Source organism: Vulpes vulpes, chromosome 15 (assembly GCF_048418805.1).
Source record: "Vulpes vulpes isolate BD-2025 chromosome 15, VulVul3, whole genome shotgun sequence".
NCBI lineage: Eukaryota > Metazoa > Chordata > Mammalia > Carnivora > Canidae > Vulpes > Vulpes vulpes.
The window spans coordinates 76,959,039-76,973,709 of record NC_132794.1 but is presented as its reverse complement, the minus strand read 5'-3'; the positions used below and the strand labels follow the sequence as shown (position 1 = coordinate 76,973,709).

At 37.7% G+C, this 14,671-nt stretch overlaps 1 protein-coding gene across 1 annotated transcript in view; it reads right to left on the bottom strand.

Annotated features, from left to right (window-relative positions):
• The window catches only part of ETFA (electron transfer flavoprotein subunit alpha), a 79,578-nt gene that overhangs the window by 42,400 nt on the left and 22,507 nt on the right, over positions 1 to 14,671 (bottom strand). The window contains exons 5-9 of the mRNA XM_025989020.2: positions 13,373 to 13,472; positions 12,022 to 12,132; positions 11,308 to 11,409; positions 10,897 to 10,965; positions 4,838 to 4,920 (exon numbers count right to left, since the gene is read on the bottom strand). Coding sequence (XP_025844805.1) covers positions 4,838 to 4,920; positions 10,897 to 10,965; positions 11,308 to 11,409; positions 12,022 to 12,132; positions 13,373 to 13,472 — 465 coding nt within the window. The remainder of the gene's footprint in view (positions 1 to 4,837; positions 4,921 to 10,896; positions 10,966 to 11,307; positions 11,410 to 12,021; positions 12,133 to 13,372; positions 13,473 to 14,671) is intronic.

Genomic DNA, 14,671 nt, shown 5'->3' with positions numbered 1-14,671 from the left:
TATTCTTTAAACATTTTTGTTATGATGTGCCTTGTAGTTTCCGTCATGTTTACTCTCCTTGGGGTATGCGGAGCTATTGAGATCTGTGTGTTTATAGGTTTCATCAAATTTAAATTTTTTTCTGGTCATTATTTCTTCAGAAAGTTTAGCTCTTCCAATTATACATATATTGGGCCTGCTAAAGTTGTCCCAGAGCTCATCCATGCTCTGTCCATTTTTTTTCCTGTGTTTTTTTAATTTTCTCTCAGTGGAGTTTTGCTACCACATCCTCAAGTTCACTAATCTTTTTTCCTGCAATGTCTAATGGCATAATATACATTCTTTTCAAGTTCATCAAGACAGGGCATTTGCCACACCATAAAATAAGTCTCAGTAAATATAAATATTAATATCTTCAAAATTAAATCAGAAATCAGTAATAAGAAGCGCTCTAGGAAAAAAGCTCACAAATACCTAGAAATTAAACATTTATAATTTTATAAATTAGAAAGTATTTTTAAATAAATGATAAAAATACAATATATCAAAATTTTGGGGATGCAGCTAAAGCAGTGCTTAGAGGGAAATTTATACCTTTAATATTTACATTTAAAAATAAGCAATACAGTTTGGTTAGCTCAGTTAGAAGACCATGCAACACTTGAACTTGGGGTCATGAGTTCAAGCCCATGTTACATGCAGAGATTACTTAAATAAATAAACTTCAAAACAATTTTTTTTTTCAAAACAGTTTTTAAAAATAAACAATACAGGGCAGCCTGGGTGGCTCAGCGGTTTAGCACCGCCTTCAGCACAGAGCGTGATCCTGAAGACCCGGGATCGAGTCCCATGTTGGGCTCCCTGCTTGGAGCCTGCTTCTCCCTCTGCCTGTGTCCCTCTCTCTCTGTATCTCTCATGAATAAATAAAATCTTAAAAAAATAATAATAAATAAACAATACAAAACTAATGATGTTCTACCTTAGGAGCAAGGTAAACCCAAAGTAATTAGAAGGAAGAAAATTAAGACACACACACAAAAAAAAAGACAATGAAAACAAGTTAACTAAGCTAAAATTTGGCTGTCAGTGCAGCTGCTACAGGAAACAATTTGGCAGATCCTCAAAAGGTAAAACAGAGTTACCATATGATCTAGCAAGTCCACTCCTAGGTATATAACCAAGAAAAATGAAAATATATGTCTACACAAACACTTGTATATGAATGTTCATATCTGCATTATTCATAATAGCCAAAAAAGTAAAAATAACCCAAATGTCCATCAAATTACAAATGTATAAATAAAATGTGGTATACCTACATAATGGAATACACTTAGCAATAAAAAGTAATACTATAACATGGATAAATCTTGAAAACATTATGCTAAATGAAAAAACACAAAAAACCACCTATTATATAATCATTATTATGAAATATTAATATGAAATGCCCAGAATAGGCAAATATAATATATATATATACATACAGAAAGTAGAATGTTAATTGCTTTGGCCTGGGGAAGTTGGAGAAAAATGGTATGTGTCTTTTGGGGACAATGAAAATGTTCTAAAACTAAGGTGATGGTTTTATAACTCTGTGAATATACTAAAAGCCAATGAATTGAACCTTTAAATTGGACGAATTGTATGGTATATGAATTGTATCACAATAAGGCTGTCATTCTAAAAAAGTTGGATCACTGAGATTTTTTATAAATTTTTTATAAACCCACTAGACTGATGAAGGGAAAGTAAACAAAAAAGAGAAGACATAAATTACCAACTGTAGAAATTAAAGATGATCCAGATCTTATAAGACTATAAAAAGAATACAGGGCAATATTAAAAACATCTTTATCCAATACATTTGACTCTTAGAAGAATTGGACCAATTCACTGAAACATATCACTTAGCCAAACAGACTTAAAATAAAATTAAAAATCTGAATAGCTCTAAAGCCATTAAAGAACTTGAGTTAATTGCCAAATACTCCACCAAAGAAAACTCCAGGCCAAAACGGCATCACTGGTGAATTCTACCACATTTAGGACAGGATAAAACAAGACAAAACAAAACAATCTTACATAAACCATTCAGAAAACAGAGCAGTAAGGAATATCTTTCAACCCGTTTTATGAAGTCAACATAATGTGGATGCCAAAATTAGATAACTATGTTTTTAAAAAGAAGTTACAGATTATTTTGATCAAGACAGACCCCCAAATCTTTAATACAATGCCAGTCAATCAAAACCAGCAATATATTAAAATGATACATGATTAAGTAGGGTTTATCACGGTAACTCACAGTACTCTAACATTCAAAAATCAAACAATGCAATTCATCATATTAACAAGATATAGGAGGAAAAAACAAACGATCATTTCAACAAATGGAGAAAAACATTTGACAAAATTCAACAACCATTCATGGTAACAACTCTCAACAAAACTGGAACAGAAGGGAAGTTCCTCAACTTGATACCATTTAGAAAACAAACAGGCAAGCCACAGTTTGGGAGAAAATATTTGTAAAACACACCTCACAAGAAGCTCATATATTATAACTATGTAATTATATAATATAAATTAGATTTAATTATAGAAAAGAAAATTCTGTACTTCCAAGTTTTCTGTATACTTGAGATTGTTTCAAAAAAGATTTTTTGAGTTTTGTTTTTTTTAGAGAGCGAGAGAGCATGCAGGGGAGGAGGAGAGGAAGACAGGGAGAATCTTAAGCAGGCTCCATGCTCAGAGCGGAACTGGACTCCGTACTCTTGATCTCACAACCCTAAAAATCATGATTTGCACCAAAACCAAGAGATGTTTAAACAATTCAGCCACCCAGTTGCCCCTAGATGGCTTCAAAAGGTTTTTTTTAAAGATTTCATTTATTTGAGAGAGAGAGAGAGAGCGCGCGCATGCATAAGCGGGAGAAAAGGCAGAGGGAGAATCGGAGTGCCCACTGAGCAGGGAGCCCTAGGGCTTGATCCTGGGACCTCAGGGTTATGACCTGAGCCTCAGGCAGATGCCTAACCACTGAGCCACCTAGGCACCTGATTGCTTCAGGAGTTTTAAAGCTTAAACACACACACACACACACACACACACACACACACACACACACAAATACATACATAGATACATGACCAGGCCGAACTCAGAGTTAATGAATCAGAATCTCTGGGGATTATATGATTTATATTTTAAAAAGTCTTCAAAGTTTTCAATATAGGGACGACTGGATGGCTCAATGGAGAGTCTGCTTCTCCCTCTCCCTCTCCTCCTCCCCCAACTCATGTTCTATCTCTCTCAAATAAATAAAAATATTTTTTTAAATAAAATCTTAAAAAGGGGAGGAGGGGAGCAGCCCGGGTGGCTCAGCGGTTTAGCACAGCCTTTGGTCCAGGGCGTGATCCTGGAGTCCCAGGATCAAGTCCCATGTCAGGCTCCCTGCATGAAGCCTGCTTCTCCCTCTGCCTGTGTCTCTGCCTCTCTCTTTCTCTCTGTGCCTCTCATGAATAAATAAATAAAATCTTAAAAAAAAAAAAAGAATTTTCTGTATTTCATGCAGCTACACAAAATAACAGATAAACTAGGTGTTCAGGATAAGACAACTATGATTCATAGCTCCTGATTTCAAGATTCTATGTTCACTATAATACAAACTGTTTCTATTAATATTATAATAAATAGGTTTTATGGTAAATAAATGTTAATGTGAACTTATAAAATCCTTTACTAATAAAATGTTATTTTTACCAACTTTATATTTGGTGTTATGGTATGAATTTTTTTTCCTAAGATTTTATTTATTTATTTGAGACAGAGAGGGAAAGAGAGAAGCAAACTCCCCGCTGAGCAAAGAGCCCAATGCTGGGCTTGATCCTGGGATCCTGGGATCGTGACCTGAGCCAAAGGCAGATGCTTAACCAACTGAGCCACCCAGGTGCCCCTATGATATGAATTTGCCAATGTTCTTAAGAAATCCAAAAGACACTGGATTTTTTTTTTTTTTTTTTTTATAGAGGGGAAAAGAGAATGAGGAGGGGTAGATAAAGTGGGAGAGAGAAAGAATTCCAAGCAGGCTCCAGGCCCAGCACAGAACACAACACAGGGCTCAAACTCATGTGAGATCATGACCTGAGCTAAAATTAAGAGTCAGACACTTAACCAACTGAGCCACCAAGGCACTGCAAGATAATGGAATTTAAATAAAAACTTAAAAAAAAAAAAATCTCAAAGGGGATCCCTGGGTGGTTCAGCGGTTTCACACCTGCCTTTGGCCCAGGGCGCGATCCTAGAGTCCCGGGATCGAGTCCCGCGTCGGGCTCCCTGCATGGAGCCTGCTTCTCCCTCTGCCTGTGTGTCTCTGCCTCTCTCTCTCTCTCTCTCTATCATAAATAAATAAAAATAAATCTTTAAAAAAAATTCTCAAAGTCAATGCTGGATTTAAGAACTGCTACGCATTTTACTGAGACCAAGAAATCCACAGACCCTGTGAGGAGGACATTCACCATGGTAATGGCAAACTCCTCAGATACACTAAATAATATTTTAATGTACACTAAATAATACACTAATAATACACTAAGTAATGAGATGGTTATTCAATCCGAACTGGTTTTTATCCCCATAGAATTTTGCATAGCAGGACACCTGAGTGGCTCAGCGGTTGAGCTCCTGCCTTTGGCTCAGGGCGTGATCCTGGGGTTCTGGGATCGAGTCCCACATCGGGCTCCCTGCATGGAGCCTGCTTCTCACTCAGCCTGTGTCTCTGCCTCTATCTCATGAATAAATAAAATCTTAAAAAAAATTTTTTTTTTTGCATGGCATCATATTTTATCGCAATACTTACTGGTGCTACTATTTTTCCCGTTTGTCCAACTTGCATGTCATTGGGAACAAAGCCAGCATCAACAGCAGCACGAGAAGCACCAACTAGAGGGGAAAACATATTTGTCATTTTTTTTAAGCTCTGTTAGTCCGCTGGCTGTGATATTCACTACTATATACAAAGGCACTGGTAAGTACAATCAGAATTTATTTTATAAAGCCCTTATTTAAAAAAAAAAATCTTATCAGGGATCAAGAATTCTAAAATGAAGTACTAGTGCATTTTATACACAAAACTTCAAGAAATGCCTTCTACTTATACCCAAGGATTTAAGATTTTAAATTTGGCTGAAGTCTTCTGCTTGCTTTATCAAAAAGGTATCCAGGCATTCATAAAACATACACTATAACCTGGCATGCCATTATACAATGATTCTTTAGGCAGTAACTTCACAACTCTTGAAGGTACTATGGTATCATTATCTCTTATGATTAAAGACAAGTTACAAAAAAATAAATAAATACAAGTTACACATAACAAGTTACACTATCTAAAAAAAAAAGAGAAGTTAAGTAGCCTTCTATCCTCCTTCAGCAGGAGTGAACAAGGCGCCCTGTACTTGGAGTAAGGTCGCCCCTCTCACAGCAGGGTTCAAGAAGGAGCCTCAGGTCCTCTTCACCTTCATCTAGAGGGGACATGAGGAAGCCACAGACAGCACTCCGTACTGCCTCCTACCGTGCAGTCTCAATACTACCTGAGTGACAACTGGTCACATCCTGCTCTTTACTTACTTTAATCACTACAATAAGGCCCAGACTCCAAGGTTATCCTTCATAATCCCCAAACTAATCTCTGAATGCCCTGCATGCTCCCTAATGTACACCCATCTTCCCACTTATGTAGATGCTCCCTGAGGACAATGATTCCCCTGCAGTTCTCTCCAACAGATGTTGCTCTTTTCTGCCACCATCTTTATAAGGCTGGGCATGGAGATGGGACTCTTCATTTACACCTTCAGGAAGTTCTCCCTCCTTCCTCCTTAAAAGCTTTCAGCTGCGAATCTCACATCATCAGATCATGTCACCCATTTATTGCTTTGTCAGCTATTAACCACAAGCCAAGCCCCTTCATTTCTCAATGACTTTTAGTTTCTGGGCCACTGCCACTTTCTCCAATACTAGTCTTAATTCTCAGATATTTCAACACCTGGCCTCATAGTTCCTTAAATAACTCTGTTCCTCATCTGTGTCCTCAGCCACACCCACGGTCAGATCCCCAACCTTTCCATTACCAATATCCCTTGACAATCTCAATTTCCACTGTCTCTCTGTGACTTACTCTTTCTGGCTCACTCCTTTAGCACCCAACTCCCAACAATCCTCTGACCTCACTGGGATCTGTATTTCTTTCTTTTTTTTTTTTTTTATTAAGCTTTTATTTATTTAACTGAAAGAGAAAGCAGAGAGAGTGAGCAAATACATGACAGGGGTGGGAGGGGGAGAAGCAGACTCCCTGCTGAGCAAGGAGCCTGATGCCAGGGCTCAATCCCAGGACCCTGGGATTATGGCCTGAGCCAAAGGCAGACAACTCAACTGACTGAGCCACCCAGGCGCTCCAGGATCTATATTTTATTCACTGTCCCTCTCTCCCACTATGTTGTCTCCTGTTTACCTGGCTTAAATTCTATGATCAATGCCTATGCCTTCAATCTCCTTGCCTTCACCATCACACTCAACTAGAAAAACCTCTATCTCTGGTTAACTGATTAAGCAATCTCGATACCTTTTCTATACCTGGCCCCCTGTAGTTCAGCATAATTGGAGAAAAACACCAACACTAAGCTGTGTTAACTGGGTTTTACTATAAATAAATAGGCCTTCATTCTGTTTCCTGAACTATAATTTCGTATCTTTTCTTCTCTCACACCTTCCAATACTCTAACACCCCATTCAGCTGATGACCTTGCTTCCTATTTCACTTAAGAAATTGAAATCACCACAAGCAAATTTTCACATGTTCCAACTAACATACACATTAACCTGGTCCATATACTTCTTTGCCTCATTAAGGACATCACTCCAGCAACTCTCCCTTCCCTCTCCTATGTAATTAATTTTTCCCTCTCACTGGAGCATTCCCATCAGCACAGAAGTATGCTGTTGGTCCCATTCTCCCCTAAATACTGTTCATTTCTCTGTTTTCTCATATAGCAAAATCTCTGATTCCAATTGTCTGATTCCAATTCCAGGCCCCCAATCTGTTTCTAAAAACTTTTCTTTTAAAAAGATATGAGAGAGAGAGAGAGAGAGAGAGAGAGAGAGAGAGAGAGAGAGAGACCATGAGCAGAGGAGGGCATAGGGAGAAGCAGACTCCCCACCAAGCAGGGAGCCAGATGTGGGACTCAATCTCAGAACTCTGGGATCATGACCTGAGCTGAAGGCAGATGCTTAACCGACTGAGCCACCCAGGTGCCCCTCTAAAAACTTCTTTATTAAACCACAACACATATACAGAAACACATACAAATCACAAATGTAATACTCAATGGCTTATCATAAAGTGAATGCAATCATGTAATGACTACGTTGGACTATTCTTTTAAATCCATTCCACTCAAGATTTTGCCCCCACTACTCCCCTAAAACTGTTTAGCCAGTGACCTCTAAGTAGATAAATCAATTAGTCACTTTATGTCCTCATCTTCCTTGATCTATTACAGTATTTGACAAAAACACTTCACTTGGATTCCAAAATATCATGCTCTCTGTTCTGGTTTTCCTGCCTTACATACAACTCCTTTTTGGTCTTCTTTCTCTCCTTCTCCTCTACCAAGAGTCTCTAGGGCTCCTGGGACCTTTTTTTTTTTATTTACACTCACTTCCTTGGTGATGCCATCCAGTTTCATGGCTTCAAATACCACCGAAACGCAACTGATTCTCAAATTTATTCTCCAGCCCAAAGTTCTCCAATGAATTCCACGTTCTAATGCCAACAGTTTAACAGACATCTCTACCTGTATGTTTACTGTTAGTGCAAAACTTAATATGCCCAAAACAATTCCTGATCTCTCCCTGGAACCTGTGCTTGGGGTCTTGACCATCTCAGCTAATAGTAACTTCTTCCTACCAACTGCCAAATAAAAACTCTCCCTCATCATACATATAACCCATCTGTCAAGAAATCCGAGCATTTCTTTACCTTCAACTATATATCCTCTTTTTTATTTTTTCAACAATATATATCCTAATACTACTTCTCCCCACATCTACTGCTACTAACATGGTCCAAACCACTAGTATCTCTCACCTGAAGGATTAAAATAGCCTCCTAATTGATCTTCCTGTTAATGCACGTAATCCCCTACACTCTATGCTCAAAATCGCAGCTTGAGTGTCAGGTCATGTGACTCTTCTACTCAAATCTTTCAATGGTTTCCCATTTTATCCAGAGAAAAGCAATCTCTCTACGAAGGCATGCAATGCCCTGTGTGGTCTGGTCTATTACTCCCACTCTTATCTCTTACTACTCTCCCTTTTTGTACTTTCTATTCCAGCCACACTGGCCTCCTTGCTATTCGTCACATAAACCAAACACACTTCTCCCTTAGTTGGACTCTTTGTACTTTACTGGTCCCTCTACCTGAAACATTCTCTCTCTCTCAGATCTCCTCAGGGCTTGCTTCCTCACCTCCATCAAACCTTTGTTCAGTTGTCTCCTTTTTAAGACCTCCTCTGACTATCTTACTTAAAACTGCATCCTCCCTCTCCAAGCTCCATCACACTCAACTAGAAAAATCTCCATCTCCAAACTCCTCCTCCTCTTCATAGCATTTTACCCTCTAACATCCTAATTTATTTATTATTTAGTAATTTATTGTGTTTTGTATCTATGGTTGGCAGAAAAATGGCCCCTCCGAAGATATATTCACTTTCTAATGCCCAGAATTTATATTACCAACATGGCAGCAGATATAAAGTTAAGGATCTTAAGAGAGGGTGCTTATCCTCAATTATCTAAGTAGTCCCTAAATGTCATCACATGTATTCTTATAAGAGGGATACAGAAGGAGATTTGATACAGATATACAGAGAAGAAGGTGATATGAAGACAGATGCAGAGACTGGAGTGATGCAGCCACATGCCTAGGAATGTTGGGGCAGCCTCTAAATACTGTAAATGAACAGATTTGCTCCCAGAGTGTGGTCCTGCCAACACCGTAATTTCAACATACTCTGGCCTCTAGAACTGTATGGGATTAATTTTCTGTTGTTTTAAGCCACCCGAGTTTACAGCAATTTGTTACAGTACCCACAGGAAACTAATACAAGTCTAGTCTCACCCAAATACAAATTTAACTTCCGCAAGGGCAGAGACTTTGCTTATTTTTGCTCACTGCCATTTCCCAATTCCTAAAATAATGCCTGACATATGGCAGACACTCAATAAACATTTGTTCAATTAGGGATCCCTGGGTGGCGCAGCGGTTTGGCGCCTGCCTTTGGCCCAGGGCGCGATCCTGGAGACTCGGGATCGAATCCCACGTCAGGCTCCCGGTGCATGGAGCCTGCTTCTCCCTCTGCCTGTGTCTCTGCCTCTCTCTCTCTCTCTCTCTCTCACTGTGTGCCTATCATAAATAAATAAAAATTTTTTTAAAAAATTTGTTCAATTAAAGAATAAGTGAATGAGAAGCACCTGGGTGGCTCAATCAGTTAAGCTTCTGCCTTCGGTTCAGGTCATGATCCCAGGGTCCTGGGAACGACCCCCACATTAGGCTCCCTGCTCAGTGGAGAGCTCACTTCTCCCTCTCCCTCTGCCCCTCTCCCTACTTGTGCCTTCTGTGTCTCTTGCTCTCTCAAAAACATAAAGTTTTAGGGACACCTGGGTGGTTCAGTAGTTGAGCATCTGCCTTTGGCTCAGAACATGATCCCAGAGTCCCAGGATCGGGCTCCCAGCGAGGAACCTGCTTCTCCCTCTGCCTATGTCTCTGCTTCTCTCTGTCTCTCATGAATAGATAAGTAAAATCTTTAATTAAAAAAAAAAAAAAAAAAACTTAAAAGGATAAATGAATGAAATAAACACCCTCAAATAAAACCATCTGATTATAGAGTCAATACCATGCCTTCATTCAGATAAAAGCATAACCTAGAAAGTTATAACAAAACTCCTAAAAGGGGGAAGAAAGAAAAGAATGGAGACTTTTTTTTAGAGAGGCGGAGTCGGGGAGGGAGAGAGAGAGAGAGAGAGAGAGAGAGAGAGAATGAAAATCTTAAGCAGACCCTATGCCCAGCTTGGAGCCTGACACAAGGCTTGATCTCACAATCCTGAGATCATGACCTGAGCCAAAATCAAAAGTTGGATGCTTAACCAACAGAGCCCCGCCCCCAGGAGCCCCATTGTAAAAAGAATATATTCATGTAATAGTTCTATAATTTAAAAAAATTTCCAATTCTGATTTTTCAAAAACCATTCCACTCTCATCAGTACATTTTTAATACGTCCTATCTTTCCTATAAATGATTAACTATAATTTTTAAATAATGTTAATTTCTATTTTTATGAGAGATTTATATTACACTACCAATAAAGAGAAAAAACAATGGCATTCCTGAATCTGAAGGAGGTACTGAAGCTGACATTTAATTTTTTTTTTATTTTTTTTTATGATAGTCACAGAGAGAGAGAGAGACAGGCAGAGACATAGGCAGAGGGAGAAGCAGGCTCCATGCACCGGGAGCCCGACGTGGGATTCGATTCTGGGTCTCCAGGATCGCGCCCTGGGCCAAAGGTAGGCGCTAAACCGCTGCGCCACCCAGGGATCCCTTTATTTTTTTTTTTTAATGGAAAAACAACAAAGGTTTTGCAAATATAGTGTCACGTAAACAATAAAAAAGCACAAGGGACCCTCTCTGCACTGAATGCTATACCCTCTACCTGGAGACTAAGAAAAATCGTTTCAGAGAGAAAATTTGAAAATCAAATAAAGCTAATCTGCAGCCTTGAGTGACTCACATATAAATGAAGTTAGAAAAAATACTTCCAACAAAAAGGGAGTAATTTTTTACTCAAGAAAATAACTTTACCTGCAGCATGTAGTTGATCTGCCAAATCATATAACAACTTAAAGTTCTCTCCACTCTTCAAACCCCGACCTTATTAAGTTGGGAAAAAGAAACAACAAATTAAGTAAACTTTTAAACCCCAATCTATAATGGAAACATAAACTCCATTCTATACAGCTATGGAGATGACTTGTGCCATGCTCCCCCTGGTGCTAGCCATACCGATGTGCATCTGAGAGCCCAAACTAGGTTATTAAGCTCATGGTTTCATTTTCCTAATTGGTAAAATCGGAATAATACTTGCAACTTATCTACTTCTTACATCTGGAAAAAAAAAAATCTGTGCTCCTCTATAATAAACACTAATAAAATCAAAGTATTTTTAAGTATACAACATCTTTTAAAATTTATAAATTACAATATTCCACTTACCACCAGATACCACCACTTTGGCACCAGTTAGCTCTGGTCGATCACTTTTTGTTAATTTCTGGTCAAGCCATTCTGCTATCCCCACTGAGGAAGTACTTGATGCTGTGTACATTGATACAGATAACAAACAATGGCTGGGAGTTAAAATTCAGTAACAGTAACTTTTAAGAGAAACACATAAAGAATTAATTCCATGAAATTTAAGCTTGTTAGTTGCTGTGAATTTTTTGTGCTTCTAATTTTATTCTCTATTTTTTTGGAAAGAATTGAAGGGATTAGATTCCAGCCTTCACCTCATTAGCTATATGTCTTTTGAGAAGTCACTTAATTTTGAGTCTATCTATAAAACTGGAATAACCCTCTATGAGGTCCAAGTAAGATATCTATAAATATTAAAGAATAACACCCTCTCTACATTCACTAGTAATTACATTCTTTTATTATTATAACAAGTCTCTCAAGTATTATAATAGGAAACAGTAAGAGAAAGTAAAACTAAACACCCCTTTGATCTATCCTAGTACCAAAAATTATATGATAAAGGCATATTATAAATATTTCTTATTTTTGGAATGCTTGGAAATATTATTTAGACTGAGCTCTCAGACAGTCTGCATTAGAAATTTAACCAGAGGCCATCTCTTATCCTAATATAATCAGTGAACTAAAAACCAAGAAACAAAACCAAACAAAAAACTTCAAATGAACACTCACCCTTTTCTGAACTGGCACTACCTCCACTTGTTGCTGCAGCTTCAAAAGATGTTCCTCGGACAGAAAACACCTTCACGGTCTCATCGCACTTCACTGTACATAAAGCATTTCCTGAAATACACATTTATTTTTTAAAAATCACCCATGGAAGGCAAGTATTCCTTTGAGGTTCAGAATTTACTTCATGAAAAGAAGAAATAAATAACTGTGGACCAGTTGTTTTCTACCTCTACTAAGTACACGAAAAAGTACAATAACATTAAAGAAACGTATCAGTAGTTATTTGTATAACCTTGGGTATTTTTAAAAGTAGGACAAGGGTTCCTGGAAACAAGAAATTGGAATAACCTAGGCAGCCACATTAATAAGGCATACTCTTCCTAAAAGGAATATAGACAAAAGCTTCCTTCTCCAAAAACACAGTTAGTAACTCAACAATATGAGAATGCAGCTACTAGGCTTGCTAAAAGAGGAAAATAAATGAAAACATGATAGGGCATAAAGAACAAGAGGTGTGATATGCCAGGATTTTAAAAGAATTTAAGACATTTATTATGGATTAGCAATCACATAAGAGTGACCTAAACTTCACCAATATTTCCCCTAACTCTACTAAAGATGAAAGATCTAATTTGAGAATTGACCATTAAATTGAAACACAACTGCACTCAGAAAGAACAAAGAGTTCACTGCCTTCTCTAGCCCCACTAGGGACCAGTGGGCTTACAAAAGATCAACTAGAGACACTGAAATGAATTTCCTAATGCAGATGGAAACGGAGTAGAAGCTGTGAAAATTAAGAATACTATATATTTTTTTAAGTTAAAGTTTTGCTTTAAAACTCAGGTGCCACTTACAAAATATATTGAATAATGAATCTAATTTTTATTGATGACTGGAAAAATCTCATCGCTCTATAAACTGAATAAGCAGGAAAGAACTGTGCTCTGAATCTATTAAAAAAAATTTCATGTCATGGTCTAGAAGCAATTCTAAGATTAAGATTTTTCTCAAAAACCTTAGGGACGCCTGGGTGGCTCAGCGGTTAAGCATCTGCCTTCGGCGCAGGGCATGATCCTGGGGTCCTGAGATCGAGTCCCACATTGGGCTCCCTGCATGGAGCCTGCCTCTCTCTGTCTCTCATGAATAAATAAATAAAATCTTTAAAAAAAAAAAAAAAAAAAAACCTTTAAGATGGTCCATTTAAAGCAAGTGTATGACCTGTTTAAAATCCTATCTTCAAAAAAAGAAAAAAATAAAATAAAATAAAATCCTATCTTCAAATTAATTTCTGCTTTTAAAATTCATGAAAAGTTAACAGGTTGATTAATTCTTTTCCTTGGGTACTCACCTGCATAAATAGTTCTCACAAATGTGTCAGGAGACTTGATTGCAATGATGTCAGAAATTGGGGCAACATCAAGTTTGGCTGCTATTCTGGGCAAAAGGTTCTAAAAGCAAAAATAGTGAATTACACACATACACACTTACAGATGGCTATCAACTATCGACACTAACATTTTCTAAATGCATATTCTGTAGAAATTTTAATTCAAATATTTTTTATTTCATATGCATCTTTAGACATACCACAACTTCAAGCTTTTTGGATAGTCTTTGAGATTAAGAGTTTTATGAGTTATACAGTAATAAACCATCTTAACTCAGTATGTTGAATTATAAGATACAATATTTGCTTTAATGAACATCACTCACAAAGTATGACCATCTTGGATTACTGAATTTAGGTAAAACAGAAAAATATTTAAAAGAGTAATAAAATTCTCAAGTACTAAAAAAGATTATACATGTATATATTTACTTAATATATATGAAAGAAAAAATCTCAAAGCAGACATTTCGTCTTATTAAAAATCAATATTAAATCAAAAAGATCAAAACTAACCTAAATACCCATCAACAGAGGACAGGCTTCTTAGTTATACCTCATCTATATCATGGAATCCTATGTAACCATAAAACAAACAAGAATGAGAAAGGTGAAGCACAGCCTGTATAATACATACAGAAGCAACAAAATTAATGTAAATGCTTTTCCTTGTATATGCATACAACATCTCTCTGACATAGGTATGTGTGATAACTTTGCCCTCACTAGTAGAGATCTCTGGGAAAGCCACAATATCCCCAGGTCTCAGTTACTTGACCTCACCAATGACAGAAAGAGAATTCCTAGCTTTTAGTCTACAATTCTAAACCCTAGGTAGGGCTCTAGAACAGAATTTTAGTGAAGACAGAATGTCCATACTTTCTAGATTCAAAGGTTTCTATCACCTAAATGTAATCCAAAAAGTTGAGTATTGCTTTCTTTTTCAAGTTAAGATTTATTTATCTGAGAGAGAGAGGTCGCACACGTGTCCCCGGGCAGAGGAAGAAGAAGTGGACTCTTCGCCAAGCAGGGAGCCCAGCTGGGGGCTCCATCCCAGGACCCTGAGATCGTGATCTGAGCCTAAGCCAGTCCCTTAACCGACTGAACCACACAGGTGCCCCGCATTGCTTTTATCAAACAAATGGAAAGCTGAATTCTACACTGCTTTCTACACAGAGCTTACTCCATGGCATCTCCTGAACTTGATACATGATACTATCTCTAGCAAACTCTCACTGCAACAGTGTTCAAGTTCCTCTC